The sequence below is a fragment of the Drosophila elegans genome, unplaced genomic scaffold (genome assembly GCF_018152505.1).
Source record: "Drosophila elegans isolate 14027-0461.03 unplaced genomic scaffold, ASM1815250v1 contig_208, whole genome shotgun sequence".
Lineage (NCBI taxonomy): Eukaryota > Metazoa > Arthropoda > Insecta > Diptera > Drosophilidae > Drosophila > Drosophila elegans.
Genome location: NW_024545578.1, coordinates 24,774,914 through 24,793,468, shown reverse-complemented (window position 1 = coordinate 24,793,468; position 18,555 = coordinate 24,774,914). Strand labels below are relative to the sequence as shown.

General features: G+C 46.9%; 2 protein-coding genes across 6 annotated transcripts in view; one reads left to right on the top strand and one right to left on the bottom strand.

Annotated features, from left to right (window-relative positions):
• LOC108143131 (teneurin-m) overlaps positions 1-18,555 on the top strand; it is a 121,643-nt gene that overhangs the window by 68,310 nt on the left and 34,778 nt on the right. For all 5 annotated transcript variants that reach the window (XM_017267372.2, XM_017267371.2, XM_017267375.2 and 2 more), the window contains exon 2: positions 4,287-4,466. In XM_017267372.2, coding sequence (XP_017122861.1) covers positions 4,287-4,466 — 180 coding nt within the window. The remainder of the gene's footprint in view (positions 1-4,286; positions 4,467-18,555) is intronic.
• Positions 14,436-15,939, bottom strand: LOC108143132. Its single transcript, XM_017267376.2, has 2 exons — positions 14,863-15,939; positions 14,436-14,805 (listed from the first exon to the last, which is right to left on the bottom strand). Exons 1-2 carry the CDS (start codon positions 15,124-15,126, stop codon positions 14,518-14,520), a joined length of 552 nt encoding a protein of 183 aa, XP_017122865.1. The 5' UTR covers positions 15,127-15,939; the 3' UTR covers positions 14,436-14,517.

The following is an 18,555-nucleotide window of genomic DNA, read 5'->3' as shown; positions in this document are numbered from 1 at the left end:
TTTGTTTGCAATCAAATTGCTTTTATTTGCTATACTTTTGAGGTCAACTAGATAAAAATTTAAATAAAATTGAACGTTTGAAAAAAAATCATAAAAACCAAAAAAAAAAAAAAAAATTGATAACTTTGTCTGGGATTTGAGCTCGGGTTCTTAATAGCTTACCCAATGTTTGATGTTCCAAGACACTTACCCCCTAGGCCAATCATTTTAAGAACGAAACATTCTTGTTTTAAATTTATAGTTCTTGTTTTTTTGTTAAATTAATAGTTTTTAATAGAGTTTACTGTTTTTAATAATTCTGATATTATTTACAAACACTATAAGCAGGGATATAGCGAAAAATATCGTTTTCTCTATGTATTAAAAAAAACATTTTAAAATATTATTATCAAGTATGACTCGTACTTATTCTGTACACGTTCGTTCTAAAAATTTTAAGAATTATTCGGGCGATTTTCAAGAACGTTCGTGCTATTCGTTCTACTTTTTTCTGGGTGTATGGACTGCTTGCTTTTACCTGTCCGCATAGCTGTCTCGCCGGATTATTGTTATTATGGATGGTACTGATGGTGGCTATGGCTGCAACGTAATGAGCTAGAAAACAGAATTCTCCATCGATTAAGCGATTGTCATCACCTTTTTCGGACCCCGACTGCAATGCAATTTCCCACCTGGCATCTTTATCTTTCGTTTCTCACTCACTTAACTCGGGCAAAGGGAAAACAGGACAGTTGGAGAACGAAAACTGTAGTTAAGAAGCGCTTCAGCAGTTGTCAGTCTGGAACCGCCCACCTGGGAACGCAGGAAGGTCGCCTCATTTTCATTACTCCGGCCCAGCTTCAGTTTCAGTTTCAGCTTCAGCTACAGCAACAGCTTCACCTTTACGCCGCCAGTAACTCTGCTGGCAGCCATTCATGCTTAACTGGCATTTCAGCTGTCATACCGAAAGTGTTTTACATTTCTCTCTCGTCAAGGGAGCCGGGAGCTGTGGAAGAATTTGCCGCTGCCGAAGGTGTTGGCATGGCCCCGCCTTCCCCACTGCCCATTTTTGGCATGCCACAAGCAGCTGGTGTCGCTTTTCGATGCCCGCAGTCAGCAGTGCGCCACCCAGCCCTTAATTTAATTAACATATTTCACTCGACTGCTTGAATGTTTTCATTACCCGGGACCGATTGGATCCCTAATTGAAGTTTTCCTGGAATTCGATGCACACGTCACTTCGTCAAATTGTCTTCAATTTGGCAAGGAACTTGCGAATTACTATTTGCCATTTTCGCCGATTTAACATTTCGCTCTGTGGCTCTCTTTTTTTTCTGCTGAGTGCATTATAAAAGCATTAAAATGCAAGCCAAAAAAGCATAACCAAAAAATGGCATGGCAAAAGAGTGGCAAGCAGAAGGAAACAAAGCAAGCCCAGCAGGAAAATTCGCTTTGTCACATACAAACTGGGGGGGAAACATTGGCCTCCGCCACCCTCGCCCCCCGCCCCCGAACCACCGCCCCTGGCTATCACTAAAGCTCGCCTCGCTTTTTCATGCTCCGTCTGACGAAATGCCATTACACATTTTGCGTACCCTAAAAACAGCAGCAGCAACAACTATGCTCCAGCTATAGCTATAGCTACAACTACAACTACAACTACAACGCATTCGCATTCGCATTCAAAATGACAACGGCAACAGAAGCGCCAGCAGAGAAACAACAACAGGAGCCACACAAACAAACAGCGGAGGGGAAAAATAAACGCTGGGGGTTGTAGAAATGAAGATAAGCTGCTTATCAGCGCCATTCCCAGTAGTTGCCCGTTGTTCATTCGCCTGGCTGTGCTGATGCCACAGCCTCCACAGCATCCACAGCATCCCATCCTGCCACATCTTCTCCTGCTTCTTGCCTCCGACTGCGCTTTAAGTGGTCGCTTGGCATTCGCATTGGCTCCCGGTTCATGGCAGCTCCTCTACGCCTGTCTGCATGTGGATATAAATGCGGATGGCGATATGGATGGGGATGCGGATGCGGATGAGGATGTGGATGCGGATGTGGATGCGGATGCCAACTGGCAGGCAAACAGGCGACAGCAGCCACGGCCAGTACAGAATCCTCTCTTCTAGCCACTTTCGTTTGGCCCAGAACGTAGCCATTGTCGTCGCTGTTGTCTTTTTTTGCCATTTGGCTAAGCCCTTGACTTGGCCAAGTCGAGGGGAACGACGTGAAGATACCCTTCAATGCTTGTCAGTAAATATTAAAAAAATAACTTGTTTATTTAGTCAACTGAATTTATTTTTGTTTTATTTCTGACTAAATTTACTTACTACCTACAAAAATTGTAATGTTTTGAACCGAAAGTACCAAAATGCCCGCCAGAAGAGCTGTAAAAGAATGGACATTTTTGCTCTTGCTTAATATTAAACTAATGCATGCAGCACGCCACAAGCTTCTCTCCATTACCCGTCTCCCCAGATCTTATGTGTATTTAAATGACGCCATCGCCTGTGCAAGCAAATGGGGCTTGGTTAGCTACTTTAGCTTAACTTTTGCGCTTGATGGCAACTTAATTGGAGGGCAATGCAGCGTCGAGCAGTGTAACTTTCCCCAGTTAATGATAAGTTGGAGAATGGAACAAGGCCAATTCCATACGCACCGCGCAGATCGGTGACGGCCAATTTCAATTTCCATTTTGCTCGCTTCAACAGTAAGCGCCTCAAATCCAAAATCTAATTACACGCAAGGCAAAGACAAAAGTCCACAAATATTCTCCGCCCAATTTTAATCACAGATGACCGACCGGCAGAGCAACTTTCCCGCTGCCAAATTTTGAGTGAGCATTTTTTGGGGCAACTTTTGGTGCTTGTGTGCTGCTGTGTTTAACCGCGTGAAATAATCTTTGCTGGCAGGCATTCGTTGTTGTTTCCGGGAGTGAAGAGAGAGGCGCCTTTCATTATAACGATAATGCGCAGGCCCTGCGGCAATCCGGGCAGCAGGCAGACAAGTTGGTGTCATATTTTCCGCAGCTTAAACTTCCCACAGTCGGGCCAGTGGCTACTTGTGCGCCCAGATTCTTCTTCTTTTGGCTCCGGCCCCTGGTCGAGCTTAGAGCAGCGCCAAAAAAAGGAGCAGCAGGAGGACGGGAATTGTCTCGGCCTAGCGCAATGCGATTAGGACAACGGAGGCTCCACAAGGGGCCTAAGCCAGGGGCAGCTCACACACGCACACCGGGTCCTTAGAGGGCGGATTAGGAGGATTTCGTGGGGCGGGCAAAGGACGATGGCAAAGGGGAGGGGGAAGGAGACTGGTACGATTTTCGCGCCCGGCAAATCTCAACAAATTTGAAATTTCGTTCATTGGCCGTTGGCGCTTCCGTTTGTTGCCGCTTTTTATTAGGCACTCTTTCCGCTGTTCTGTCCTCTTTCGCTTTTGGCGTTTGAATTTGTCGAGCATCCTGTTTGCTCGGCCCCGCCCCCGCCCCCTCCCACGCCCACGCCTACACCGCCCTCGAAATGCTTTTTAAGCCTACAAATGAGCTTAAAATTTTCTATGCGAACGAATGCGAATGCTTTTGAAATTTATTACAGCGCAAGAAGTGAAGAGGATAGGAGGGTGGGGCGGCATACACACACACACACACAAACACACACCGACACCCTTGGGGCGGCAGTGTGTGGGTGAGTATCAAAGGCATTTCGGCACTCGATTTTCTCCATCCACGTGCTCATTGTCGCCTTCGCTCGGCATTGAAATTTTTGAGCGCGCAAATTGAATTTCATTTGAATGTTTTCCCTTATTTTTATTTATATCTTGTAACACGATTTGGAAATTGCCTCTTGCCTGGTAATTTTCAGTTTTACAGTTTCGTATCTATTTCCCGGGCCTGTTTGTTTAGCAAACGCCCCCAAAAGGAGGGACTGCAGAAGGAGATAAATTGAATTTTCTCTGCTGTTAAATAATTTCACTTCGATTTGTTCCTTTCGCCTGATTTTTGTGCCTGGCTTTCAATGCGAACTGATTGCAGCGCCCTGCCGCCATTTCGCCATTTCGCCATGCCACCACTAAATCCATTTGTAGTTTAAAAATTCACGAAATACTTTTAGTGCCAAAATGTGCATTGATTTCGCCATTCACACAGTGAATGCTAAACGTTGAAGAGCGAAGGGCGAACAAATGCGATTTGTCATCGGTTCGGTTATTTTTGCCAGGGAGCCCCGGCTGTGAAATGCAATTAAGCTAAAAATAAGTTCTCGATTTAAGCACTTCACTAACGCTCCCCGTATTTTTGCAAACTTTTTTTTCAGGCTTCCTCCTGGAAGGAGTCACGCCAACGGCCCCCCCGGATGTACCGCCGCGTAATCCGACAATGAGTCGCATGCAAAATGGTCGTTTAACCGTTAACAATCCCAATGACGTTGACTTTGAGCCATCTTGTTTGGTGCGAACGCCATCGGGCAACGTTTACATTCCTAGTGGAAATCTAAGTGAGTAAAACCCGACAGATCGTTATCCACATCCACATACCGACCCACCCCCATCTACATATAAATCCCATTTGAAAAGTGTGCCGCTTGGCCGCTCGTCCGCCCGCTCTCAAAAGCTGGCTGCATAAAAGCCTCCGCAAAGCAATTTTTCCAGCCATATGCAAATCCAACCCGCAGCGAACCCAAAACCTCCCCATTCCGGGGCGACCATCAAAAAGCCACTTGACTCATTTAAATGTTTAGCGCTCGCATCGTGCACAAAAATTCCATTTGCCATATTGCTATAAAAATGCAAAATAAAAAAAATAAAAATATCGAACCGACCGACGGAAGGGAAAAGGCCGCAGCATTTTGCAAATTTTCAGCTCTTTGTTTCCTATGCGCCATGCGCCTAAAATGCCGCCATACATTTGCCATTTATTGTTTTTCCAACAATGTTCTTGGCCTCTTTTTTTTCCTCTGGGCTCGGTTCAGTTCGGTTAGAGTTGGTTTTGTTTGTCTTTTCGCTCTATGCATATCCGCAAGCAGGCTTTAGGGATAAAAACATTCGAAAGTGGAGTGAAAATAGTTGGCAACGGCAACGGCAGCCCAAAAAACCGAAAAAAAAGCCAAACGACCGCAGGGGCCTAAACAGAAACCCGGAAAAAACTGACAAACAACTGCGGCTCACACATGGCGAATGGCGAATGGCGAATGTCCGTCCGAAGATATGATGTAAACGGGTACAAATTTTTGAGGGAGAGAGCATTTATGGATCTATTAATTGATTGAAGCCTTATCAACGGACTTTCATTAGGCAGGCATCAACGGTGCGGATACTTGATGCATTCTGCATTACTACACTTGGCCGCCCGCCCAGAAATATCAACGAAATGCGAGAAAGTAACAAAAAGAAAAGCAAATAAAAGAAATAAACAAAGCTCGTTGTTGTCCTGCTGCCACGCCCACCGTCCTTCACCGCCCATCCACTTCCACTTCTTTCGGACAACCAGTCTCGTGCGTATTCATTTGTGTAGCACACTTTCGGGCTGCTGTTGCTGCTGTTGCTTTTTCTACTGCTGCCTGTGTATTTGCTTTATGCCGCCTTTTGTTTTCCTTTTGCATTGTGCAAATATACACGCTCGCTCACACACTGTTATCGTATATATGTCGAGTTTTGTCTTGATTTTGCTGCGTGCCACATAATTTCCCCATCGTCTCTCCCTGTATTTTTATCAAGTCCTGCGAGAACGCAGCCGGGCATTTGGCTTAGTTTCTGCCTTTCAAAACTTTCATGTCCCAGCCGTCTGTGGCCTGGATTTAATGCAGAGTTTCGTCCGTTTCTGAAATTGGGGCACTTTAACCTGGCTGTTGCAGTTGCAGTCGCACTCATTCCCCGGCTCATCAATGCGGCAGATGGACTTTGCATATGACACTGCCTAAGTGTTCTTTCTGGCCGCCAATTTGCATTTTGCATATCGTTTATAGGCCAATGCCCCCCGCCGTCCCTCTCCTGCGGGCCCAAAGTGCAATTAAATGACTATTTATGAAATTCTATTTGCATTTATGCATAAATTGATAAACATTCTAACCTGCCAGCTGCAAAGTATGTGGCAGAAGGGGATGCCCAGCAGGGGATCCGTTGTCATCGTAACACAAATATTGATTAAATTCTATATCGAATTGAGATTCACACACACACACACATGGCAGTGTATGAATAAACATAACCGGCACACACAAATACATGACATTTGGCAGCGGCCTCTTCATTCACTTCCTGCCTCTGCCTCCTTACAGAGCAGAGAATATTTTCATTTCAAATTTTTCCAACAGTGCCAATTTTTATGGAAAATATTATTTGTTGACTTCTGGCGCCTGAAAAACGAGTAGGAGAAGAACTTGCAAATGAATGAATGAATCAGGCAGAGCCAAATGGGGTACGACGACGGCCTATAATATTTTTCAGGAAAACTTTGTCCGTAATACGATAGCTCTAGCTCCCATGCACGTAGCTTAAAACTTCTGGCTGAGCTTCTGAACGGGGCATGAAAAAATGCTTATGCACCATATGCAAATACATATAAAAATGGGCATTCTGCACGATTGGATACACACGCGTGTACAATCACCGATGCAGACGCGCACAACACACACACACACACTCACACAAACCCAACCAACCACCCACCCACCGGGGAGCGAAACAAAAGTTTGGCCAACAGTTAAAAATATATATGTGCACATCCCGGTAGAAAAATTGCATAAATTGCCACAGCCAGCGCGTAAAAAAACGAACATCTGGAGTGGAGCATCCCAAACAAAAGTCGACACACTGTGATTCGGGGGGTCTACCAAGCGGCAGCTGCTCCTGATTCCGATTCCGATTCCGATCCCGCTACGAAGCTCGATCCCTGACTGCCCCTTGAAGCTTTGATAAAACGCTGGCCAGATTCACGTGCTGATTGGACCATACTTTACACCTTAAATTGTTAATGACCCGTGAGGGGACCTTTTGGCCCGGCTACAATCACTGAGCCATGCACTTGAAAGGACGACTGAGCATTGGCCATGCAAATGCAAACGGCTTCCGCTGTTGTTTGAAAACTTTTCAGTCCCACATCTCGTCTAGTGCGGTCTCCACCATTGCCTGCTTCGTTTTCATTATAATAACAGGCCATTGCGGCATTTTGATGCGGCAGTCTGCACTGCTCCCCACTTGGCCACTTGCCTACCTGCCACTTTCCCCTTCCTGTTGCTTTAATTTTTCATCGCTTTCGAGTTTAGTTTGCAGAAAAACTTTCCGCTGTCATTGACCGCCTGCTTCCACTCTCCCAGAAGGCCAGGCTAGTTCAAGCGCCTAGACTAGAGCCCGCCACGCCCCCGACGTCTGGGCGTAGGTCCTGTCTCCGCCCGTGTGTCCTTCAGCCCACTCTGCACCGTCCAGTGCAGTCCAGTCTAGGCGAGACTCGCAGCTCGAAGTTGGAGGGGTGGGAGTCGAAAGTCGAGAGTCTAGTTCACTGTCTATTGGCCGGTCGTTATTGCTTTCGACTGGTTCTGGTTCTGGTCTATCGCTGCTGCCAGCCATGGAAATACTCGTAAATTTGCGAGCATTTTTCCAAAAACCTCAACTGACCTCCGCTCCCACTCTTTGGGCTGTGGGTATCCCCAGAAAGTGCTTTAAATTTGTATAAATATAAAGAGGCGAGTAGTGAGGGGCCAAGAGATATGGATAGAGTAGGAGCCGGCACGTTTTGGTTTTTGCTACTGCTTCTGCCGCTGCTGCTGCTGCTACTAAATTCATTCATAATGGGTTTTTGCCCCATTTCGGCGTAGCTGCAGCACCCCTTTGCCAGCCCTGTATAGTGTATATAAATTTAACGTTTTTACGCAAACTGAAATTTATTATGGCGCAGCATAGTAATTTATACTTTATGCCTGCTAAGTACGGGCCACTCTGCTGCTCCATTCCTTGGGTATGTGGCATATCCTTTATCCCCGCAGTTTTCACGCACAATTTTAATTTTGTCTGCAGCGGATGAGGAGGAGGAGGAGGAGGAGAGCGGTAAGAGAGGCGGAACATTGACCATATCCATTCGATCTACGTTTCGACTGCCATTTTTTGTGTGACGCAACAAATTGCCTTCGTGTTCCGCTTGGCACTTAACTTGCCAGACATATATATGCTATATATGGCCTGCGAGTGTGCCAGTGTGCATATATCAGCATACATGCATTTGGCTATGGCTATGGCTTTGGGTTTGGGTTTGACTTTGGCCGTAGGTAAGCGCCGTGGCCGATTCGGTCCTCGTACGTGAATTTAAGTCCGGCAGTTGTTTTTTGCTGCTGTTTGCTGTTGCTGTGGCTGTGGCTGTTGCTGCATTTATAGACCAGGCAATAACCATTTGGCAACTAGAAATTGGCATTTTATGTTGGCCTGTCTGGCCCGTCTTCCCGTCTTCCCGTGTGCCCCGTCCCCCGTCCCCCGCTCCGTGCCTGTGTGTATCCTTTGATTTTTGAATGCAGATTGTTGCGGGATTTATTGATATTGAGTGCGATTGGACTGAACGACCCAAGTGGGGCCTACCGAAAGCTCTGCTCTTTGCCCGAAATACCTGAAATTCCGGGGCACTAAAGGTGCCTGAACTTTACTACTTAGACGACTTAATTAGGCGCAGGGATACGGGTTAAGTTTTGCGCTGTCTGGGCTCCTGAATTTCTTAAAGCATACTTTCAGGTGCGCATACGAAATTTCCTTTGAATCCTTCTCGTCTTGGCTCAGCGTTGGCCTCCCCACGAAAATATGCAGCGAAGTCATGCAGAACATTAACAAAACAATGTTTGCTTGCGTCCCCAGCATCCTTCGCATCCTTCGTCCTTTCTGGTGGCATCTATATGCTGCATAATTATGAGGCAGGCATGTGCATGGCTGATGGGGTGGAGTTGGGGGGGCCTGCATAATTTATATGTTTTTAATGATTTCGCCCTTCGCAAACAATTTTTAATGATTTTCAGTCGGCAACATTGCTTTGCTTGTGCCACAAGATTTGCCGCTGTGGCATCTATGCTGGCGGCTGGGTGTTGTGTGTATAATTAAAATTGCAATGCACACGGACCGTATGTGGGAGAGTGACTCGGCTTTTGTTTGTTGCTGATTATCCCCCGCCTCGCATAAATATGTTAATTAAAATAATGTTACCCGGTTGTACAAAACAAGCCAATGCCAAGCAAATGGCTTAGAATAGCCTGCCACACAGAAGAGCGGGCCAGTGGGGCGAGTTCCCTCCAGGCTCGCTTTGTCGCCATTTTGCATTTACATGCCACGCTCGACGCCTTTCAATAGGCACCCCCACGTCACATTACGTATACGCAACCGAGCTGCAAGGAGCGCCTGGCCGCCGCTCAGAATGTAAACAAGCGGCAGCTTCAGCATCAGCATCTGCAACAGCTTCCGTTGGGGGAAATGCCAACAGTGTCTGGGCAACGTCTTTTGTGCCTTTTCTGCTTATTCAAAATAAATTAAAAATGGAAGAGAAGGAGGAGGAAGTGGTAAGAGGGAAAGAGCTGCTCCGGGAATTCAGCCAGCCATCGCATAATTATGAACTTGAAAATTCCTTAGGACGGGGAGAGGAAGGGGGGATTTTGCATAATTATTTAAATAAAAAGAAAGCAGCGTTTACTTTCTCCGTCAGCATCTTGAGACACGTCGAGTGGTTCAATCCTTTTGGGGATCGGCTAACACGAAGCAAGCCCACTGCAATCCGAATTTAAATCCCAGCAGCACAAAATTACTCCATATGAATTTTTAATTGGAATATTTTTAGAACGTTAGTGGGAGTCGGCAGCACAAGAGCAGAGCACTGATAAATTATATATACCCAAAGACTATTCCAAATTCATATTTCATTCGACAGCTTTGCTGGGATGCTTTGGGGTCTTAAGGCTTTCAGTTTCCAGCTTCCACTTCCACCCGGATGATAAGTCATTCAACTGTGTGCGACGTAGGATCTTGTGATGTGCCAGCATCCTGGCTGCCTTTTGCCGTATATTTCCCATATTTGGCTGCAACGCTCTGCTTGTTGCCCGAGGTCATTGCAATTTTGTGCTGCGACACGAAAGTGTCTGCCACTCACACTCACACTCGCACAATCGCAAACTCGCACACCCGCAAATGCATGTGGGCCCAAGTCAACCCACATCCTGCTGCTCCTCTTTCTGGTGTATGAAAATTCATTTCAATTAGTGAAATGGTTTTGGGATTTGTACGGCAAGCCACCAAGCTGGAGAGGGCGGAGGGAACACGTCACTTTGGTGGCATGCAATGAGCGAGCTGCAGCGCTTGTTGCAACTTTATTTACCTTTACGTGGGACATAACTCGTAAATAGAGATACAAGCGGGCGGGTTGCATGTGTATGTAATTTTGCGGCATGGGATTTGCGGCAGGATTAAGAGGCATGCGAGAAACTTATGGCGAACTTTCCCGCCCTGGCGTCTTGAGGAGGCCATTGAACTGCAGGGCCCCATTTGTGGAGTGAGTGTTGGGCCGACAGCTAAAAAGTATGCCAAGGCAACAAATATTTAAATTTTAATGCTAGGGAAACGAGAACAACTTTGCTCAGCGTAAATGTGTATTTAAAACTTTTTTCGTTTGTTTGTCGCTCCTGCGGCTGCTGTTGCTGTTGTTGCTGTTGCTGTTACTGTTGTTGCTGTTACTGTTGTTGCTGTTGATGCCGCCCCGCAGCTTGTTTAGGCAACGCAGCAAACCCGTTTTCCTATCTGGCTACATCTCGCCCTGGCCCGCACTTACCGCTTGGGCTCTGCGCAGTTTTACTTAAGTTGCTCCCTCGACGACACTTTTTCGACGCTGTTTTTATCAGCGAACCGGCGGCAGTGGCAAATATAACAAAATTTATGCAACTAACCAAATGTTTTTGTTTCTGCATTTTTATCGCCCCAAACGTTTGTCGAAAAAAACGACTCGTGTGGGGCGACTGCTGTGCCAGAGTTTCAGTTTTTGCCCAGTTCCAAAGGGAACTGGAGCTGACATCAATGAGAATTCGCAATCTGGTGGCGGTTGAGAGAAAGTCCTTGGCGAGAGAAGAGCGTGGAAGAGCGTCTTCCAGATACCCTTATGGTAATAGCCTTGACTTCTGCCTGCTCTTTGACCCCCAAAAGTGGACCGCACACGCAACGCACACACTGGCACACACTGGCACACTCAAACTTGGCAGCTGTATCGGTCAGAGAAATCTTACTTTCTTGAACGGGAATGGAAAAGTTTTCTGGGGAGCCAGACAGAGGGCAACATATTGTCGCACTCTATAAATTATGCGCATAACCAGAGAAACCCGAGCAGAGAACCCAGGAGCATGTAAAGCAGCCACCCCCAGGAACCTTCGGTTTTGTGGTATTCGCTTCGGCTCGGTTTCTGTCTCAAAAGAAAGAGAAACCAACCAAGCAGAACTATTACAATGGCAAAAAGTTTAACGTTTAACTAGTCATGTGAAGGCTCTCCGTCCCCATTTCCGCCCAGTTGGGTGGGTTTAAATTTACTATTATTGCTTCTACCTTCTACTTTCTACCTACTACATGTGTAATGGGCCTGGACTGGTGGCAGGAAACCACAGCATTTTTGGGCGGGGGCAGCCTGCCACTTGGAGTCGTTCACCCAAGGTGAGCTGGGAGTTTGGGGTGGCTGCTTTGCTGCCTTAGTTATGGGCCTTAAAAACTTGTCACACTTCTCAGCAAAAAGTTTGCGACAAGCCGAAGATGAATCAGCCCGAGCAAAAGGGGTGGCCAAAGTTTTGGGAGCTGAGTCGGACGGAAGTGGGGTTGTTTGTTAACCCAATCATCGTCGGAATCCGGAGCGAGCTGGGATTATCGATGATGACTTTGGCCAATTATCGAACATTGTCGCGCCAACTGGCAGAGTACACGTTACACGTGATTGATAAATGAGATTTAGCTTTTGCGGCGCCTAATTGCATGCAACGTGTGCCGACGGGCAACTCTGGACTCTCCGAAGACGAGAACGAGAATTGGAGCGGGAATGGGAACGGGAATGGGAACGGGAATGGGAGCGGGGACAAGGACTCAGGGGCGCACTCAGATAATCACAAACGACATAATCACAGCAATTAGGTGCATTAGTTTATGGTCAAACAGTAGACGTACAGCAGGGACAAGTAAACTGACATTCGGACACTTGGACCGATGGACAAATGGAGAGACGGACCAACAGGCTGGCCAATTGCCCCGCCTGGTTACGTCAGTTAGTTGGTCAGTTAGTTAGTTTGTCAGCTGGCTGAAACAGGCCACGCCCCAATTAGTTGACCTCCACTTGCGACGCCGCCCGAGTCCGAATCTCTGCGCCTCAGATTGGCTCACAATTGACAGCTGAGTGACATTTGGGACTTAGGCCGGGCTTATATTTTTCCCCTTGCAAGACGAACATCGAGATGACATTCATTATTCAAATGTCGCACCCGCATGGCAGACATTCCGTAATCCCAGCTTAGTCTTTCATCACACAAACTGATTAGGCACAAGAGAACCTGACAACTGATGACCACAATTGCCGTTTAATTAAAGCCCAAGCTGCCAGGAAATCTGGCCCAAGTACAGGGAGGACTCAGTGCGAGTCGGCAAAGAAGCTGTCATAATCATTGCGTCAGCCTTTTGCTCCGGGAAGGGGTTGTTTTCCCCGCGGTGGCGGTGGTAAATACAAAGGTAGGCCTTCTCTATTATTCAGTCCGTCCTCATTAAACATTGAACCAAATGCTTTTATGGGGAGTAAACTTAAAGCGCCTGAGGGAGGATAAGTTCACCTTGGACTGATTGAAAAAAAAAAAACTCGAATTCATCGGTTCGACCTACGTAACAGCACTTTGATTGATGTTCAGTGGAATGTAAATGGAAACTTCAGTACCTTCCATCTCATATCGGCCCACTAAAAACGTTAGATTGAGAGTTTATGCGTGTGCATCCGACAAACATGTTGAGCGATTTGCCGCAAATAATTAAAATAGTTACCCGTTATGCTCCACTGTTCTTTTGAAAACATAATTTAAATAGTTAACATTTTAATGCGTTTGGCATTTCTAGTTTTGTCTAGCTTAATTTGCTTATATTGTTATTTTCCCTCGTGTTGCCTCGCAATACATTACCTAATGTTGATATTCGTTCATAATTTATCTGTAATTTATTAGTTGTTTGATTGGTTTGTAATTAGCACGAGATACCAGCTATTGCAGGCTGATTCGTTTTTGTGGTCAACCACCGAGTGTGCTGCATTTAAGCCCCGCTTCGATTGGCCTAATCCCTTCCATCTCGCTGGGAGGCCTGAAGCTAAGTGCATGCAATTTGTTTATTGCCAGTAAAGCGGTACCCAAAACTCTGCAGTCTCGTTTGCGTCTGACATTAATGCCTGCGAAAACAACACCCCGCCTACCTTCACACACATTTGTTAGCCAATAAACTTTTGACCTCATTTCACCGGAGAAAAAGGCAACACACCCACACACACACACACAAACTAAATGCAGGCAAGAGGGGGCGTGGCATAGGAGAGGGGAGCCAACAAAATATTTGTGCTGCCAACCTGAGTGAGGCTGGCTGAGCCGGCGAGATTCCGCCTGGGCAGGTTTCGAATAAATAAAATGCGACAAAAAAAGAAGTAGGATCATAGAGCCGGAGAAGAGAAAGCAAAAATATTTGCACTCCCCGTGGCAGTCCAATGTTATTTCTGCTCTTGTTGTTTCTGTTCTTGTTGTTGTTGTTTGTCGTGGCCCGCCCACAGCAAGGATTATAAATTATAACAGCCTCGCACGGTTATTTATGTCGTGTCGATGGGAAATGGGAACTGGGAAAAATGGGAAGGGGTGTCAAACGGTCGGGGGGATATATCATCAATGCATGCGCTTAGTTGAGTGGAAATAGCTGCAAAATAAAACTATGAATCCGGGGCCTCACTTTAAAGTGGGGCAGGCGAAATGAAAGGGCCTTTAAATCGCAGCCAGCCACAGAATCCATCAGCCACCAGCCATCACACCACCGAACTAAGCCAGAGATCTGCTCACAAGCTGAAGCTTTTGATTTATTTGCTTGATGGCAAATCATTAATTTGTTGCCAGAGCCAAACCAAAAAGAAAGTGGGAAAGCTTAGCATGCTTTTCAGCTGCTGTCAGATTTGGGGCGACAAACAACCACCGCACGAGCAAAAAGGCAGCCGAAAGCAGCAAATTTAAATAAAACGCAAGCCAACAAAATAATCCGACACATGCGCTGCCAAATGATTGCCCAAGTCCTCGCTCCAAACCCCGCCCTAATCCCATGTGCAATGTCTTCCCTCTTCTTTTGTGTGCGGGTTTGTCTGTGTGCTTGCGCCAAATATAAAACCGGAAAATCACTTCATTTTATTGCACCAACAGAGGCAGCCGAAAGCTGACACTTTTCCAGCCGGAGAAAAAGGTCCCAATCATTAAACGAAATTGAAGGATCTGAAAACGATTTTTTTCTTTAAGCGGATACAAAAAAGGTTGTTCAGGCTAAATTGGAGACAGCGAAAAGTCCCTACTGTGCTGTCTGGGTTTCCAAACCGGAACGTTCTCTGATCGTGTTATCGATTTGCTCAACCAGGTCTATCTGATTATCCAGGTAGCACTTGACCTCCTCATCGCAACTATTTACGTTGGTGAATTTGTCGCTGGATTCTGGTTCAGTGGTCTTTTTTCCTTCCAGAAGGGGATCAGGAATGTCCTTTCTCTTCCATATTCCCTTCTTGTACTCCGGGCCGTACTTGGCAATCATACGCTGCTCAAGCTCGTTTAAGCGCTCTGGTGACGTTCGAACCACACGTTTCTGTAGGTCTCGGATAAAATAGTCAAGTTCCCCCCAAGTACGAGCTCAAAAACGTACCTTCTTCAGCTTATACTTGTACACCGCATAGCCAAAGCTGACCAGCAACAGGGGGCAGCCCAGAAACAGTGCCGCATTTAGGCCGTTCAGCTGGGGATCGCCGACCACGTGGGTGACATGGACTGCTTCCAGGGCGAAGGGGGGATAGAAGAAGCGTATAACCTTGTAGGTGGCATTGGCCATCACCTGCTGCGGAAAGGGCCTCCAAACCTCCACGAAGCGCAGAGACCAATGCGAGTCCGCCGTTGGTATAGTAAGCTCCATGGTACAAACGATTTGAAAAACAATATAAAAACAATGTAGTGCAAAAAGAGGCAACGTGAAATTTGAGAATCGTTCTGACTGAGAGGGCAACACTCTAGAAATGACTGATACACCAATGGCAACTCAATTAGGTCCGGGAATCCTGGGAACCCTTTAGCCAGACATAAATCATTGCCTACTTTGGAGTCGCCGAATGGCGTCATTGATTTATTAGCAGGACAAACTCTCGTTGCGCAGCAGAAATGGCCGTGGAAGCTGAGGCCGAAGCGGGAACTGAGCAAAACCCGGCAAACCATCATCAGTCACCAGGCAAACAAACACGCCGACGACCCAAAGCGCAACGGCGTCATATACAAAAAGTGCTTGCATACATTACTCCGGAACCCATGAGCCGGAATAGATCTGGGATGCAGGATGGCTGAGGAAAGGACGCGTGCTTTCAGGCAGAAACACGTACAAGAAATCATGAAATGTTGCCGCCATCATACCGAAAATTGTACGGGTAACGTGCAAGCAATCAAAGTACATGAAGGCAGGACTCGACTTTGCTCGGCTCGGCTGCGGCTGTGGCGCCCACACGTCTGATTTTTACTACACACGTGTGCTGATGTGACGTCGACAGGATTGCGACTGCCTACTGACAACACCAGTGGGCCCAGACTCTGGCCCTGGCTCAGACCGAGACTGAGAGGAAGTCTAAGAGCGGGTCTGGCCAAAATGTAAAGCATAGTTGAGGCAGACGTGCCAAGCTCGACGTGGCTGTCGTAGAGTAGAGGCTGCTTTTTGCTGTTTAAGTAAGCATGCAAATGTCACATGCAGTTGTCGGCAGGATAGGGTTGCGGGGCAACAGGGCAGAAGTGGGCGTGATAAGCACTCTCAGTTATCAACATGGGCATGGCACGGTTTTGGGGCTTGCCTTGCCTTTTCTTGCCCCTGCCACACATAAATGATGAGGTAGGTAGGTACTCGTTGCCTCGGGCTGAATTTAGTGATTTCCCCGAGCATGTGGCATACTTTTTATGCGGCTCCCACCACGTGAGCATAAGGTATTTCTGTTTATGGTTATTGATTCTGCCGAATCGAGCGGAGGTGGAGATAGTTTGAGTTATGGCCGTGGGCTGATTTGTGTCAGCAGGAAGTTTAAAAGAAATTGTTGCATACTTTCGGGCGCCCAAAGTGGATTACTCTGAGGCTTGTGGCTCGGCCCCTGATTGAATTGGTTGGGACCGGTTTGGATTGGATTGGATGGGGGACTGGGTTGGATGGGGACTGCGTTGGAGAGGTGTCAATAACATTGACTGCTCCACTGACACTAACCGAGGAGCCCTGTCTGTCTGTCTGTCTGTCCGTACGTAATTTACAATTACCGCACGCACAGACAATTTATTTTCCAGCGCTAACAAATAAGCCAAACATTTTCGTGGCCAAGAGCCAAAGGGCCAAGGGCTGTCTCGCTCCCAGGTGTATTGCAAATCAAAAAATCAGCCAGTTCTGGGCACGAACACACGCCCAGGCAATCAGTTAAATGTTTATTGAACCCACCAGCGCCGAGGTCCTTAAGTCCTGGAGAACGCAGCACTCGAGGAGTCCCCAGGGCTTCGCGTCTCCGCTCTCGATGCGTTTCTGCCGTTTGTCGAAAATTGAGTTTCTTTTGGCGCCCAGTAACCGCAGAACGGAGTAAAAAACCAGAAAACCGGAGCGGCCAAACCAACACCAGCAGCTCCGGAGAACGATGAAGCGGCAACTTGAAAAATCGCTTGTCGCCATGCAGCAGCATGGAGATGGGGGTACACTCACGCGCAGACGTAGTGATTTAGCTTTAAAAAAAAAAAGCAAGGAAGCCAGGAACATTCCGTAGGAGGAAGCGGCAGGAATGGGCAAAGCTGCCACGTAATGAAACTGACAATTTAACTCACAGTCAGCCAGTTGTTTTGGATTTCCGTCTGGGTTCGACGACGTTGTGTGCGTGCTGAAAAATCGTGTTATCGATTTAATGCGTTGCGATACATAAGTATATACCCTATGCCCCATGCCCCATGCTCCAGTGTGTGTTAGGTTGAAGGGTTGTGTTCGAAAAGGGTCGCTTGCCTTTGGCTTTGGCTTCCATCGTTCGCCTCTATTTTTGCGACTGACTGACTTTATCGTGTTTGTTTGCAAGTCTTGTCTTTTGACCGTTTTTCCCCCGGCCACCCATCCCGCTGGCCTTCTTCTCGGGCTGCACAGGCATTTGATTAATTTGCAGCAGTTTTCAATTTGGAATTGCTTTAGTTTCCTGCAGTTTCTGTCGCTTTCTCCGCTGCTTTCTCCCTAAGCCTTTGGCCCCAAAGTTAACTCCGTATGTGTGTGTGTGTGTGTGTGTGTGTGTGTGTGCGGGCATGTGAAACGTTGAATGCTTCTTATGGAATGTTAAGTGATTTTTTATTGAATTTTTAAGCCCCACTTAGGCGTTGTCACTGGAAGTATCTTGAACCTTTTGCCCAAACTTATCTCACTTCCGCTCCATCCTGCTAACTTGCCTACCAAATTAACAACCTTCTCTTGTTCTCTTTTTTTCTCTTTTTAGGTACGTATACGCAATTTTATGACTTTGTCCCCTCGGGTGAGTGCGAAAGATTGAACATCGGGGCAGATATGGGGGGGGGAGTTTTATGGTATTGAGAGATAATGATGTGCGTTAGACGGAGCTCTAACCGGTTCACACTTTCAGCGGCAAATGAGAGCGCAAACAATGCCGCCGCCGGCAACAATGATCAAATTTAACGCGCTTTTTAAACCAAACAAAGGCAAATTGCAACACCCGCCCACTGCGCGTATATGCACAGGCACAGGCACATGCACAAATACGCATCCCCAGATGCGATGCACACATGCATACTAATTATGAGTGTGCGCCGCACATTTAAGCAAATATAAACAAAACGTTAACGACAACAAACAGAGGAGCTTCTGGCTTCTGGGTTGGGGCTGCATGGTGGGTGGTGGGTGTTGGGTGCTGGATGCTGGATGGTGGGTGGCTCTGGGCGGAAAGAGAGATGTAAATGCTGAAGACGGAATGGTACGTGCCATTGTGGGATCCGAGAACTGGAAACTTGATGAACTGCAGCTCCGACAGCTTATCGCATTGCATCGCATTGCATCGTCTCCCGATGAATGTGTGATTGCATGTGCTTATTGTTATCATCGTCGTTGCCGCTACTGCTTCAGCTATTGTGCATTACTGTGATTATTGTTATTAAAATGCAAATGAGCCATGCAGACTTGTCATTCACACCCACATTCGCCCGCTGTTCGCCATTAATGGGCGAAGGTGGAGCACGAATAACAAACATGCAAAATGCTTTAAGCAACACAGCGGACAGTCAGTCAGCATTCGAAAGGATGCACTTGCAATGGTCATCGTTGCAGTTTTTGCAGCCACATAGCCAGTGC

Bases quoted from the DNA above. Each gene is read 5' to 3' on its own strand.
- LOC108143132 (XM_017267376.2), bottom strand. From the start codon at position 15,126: ATGGAGCTTACTATACCAACGGCGGACTCGCATTGGTCTCTGCGCTTC. The intron at 14,806-14,862 runs GTACGTTTTTGA...CGAGACCTACAG, and splicing joins ACAAGTATAAGCTGAAGAAG to AAACGTGTGGTTCGAACGTC.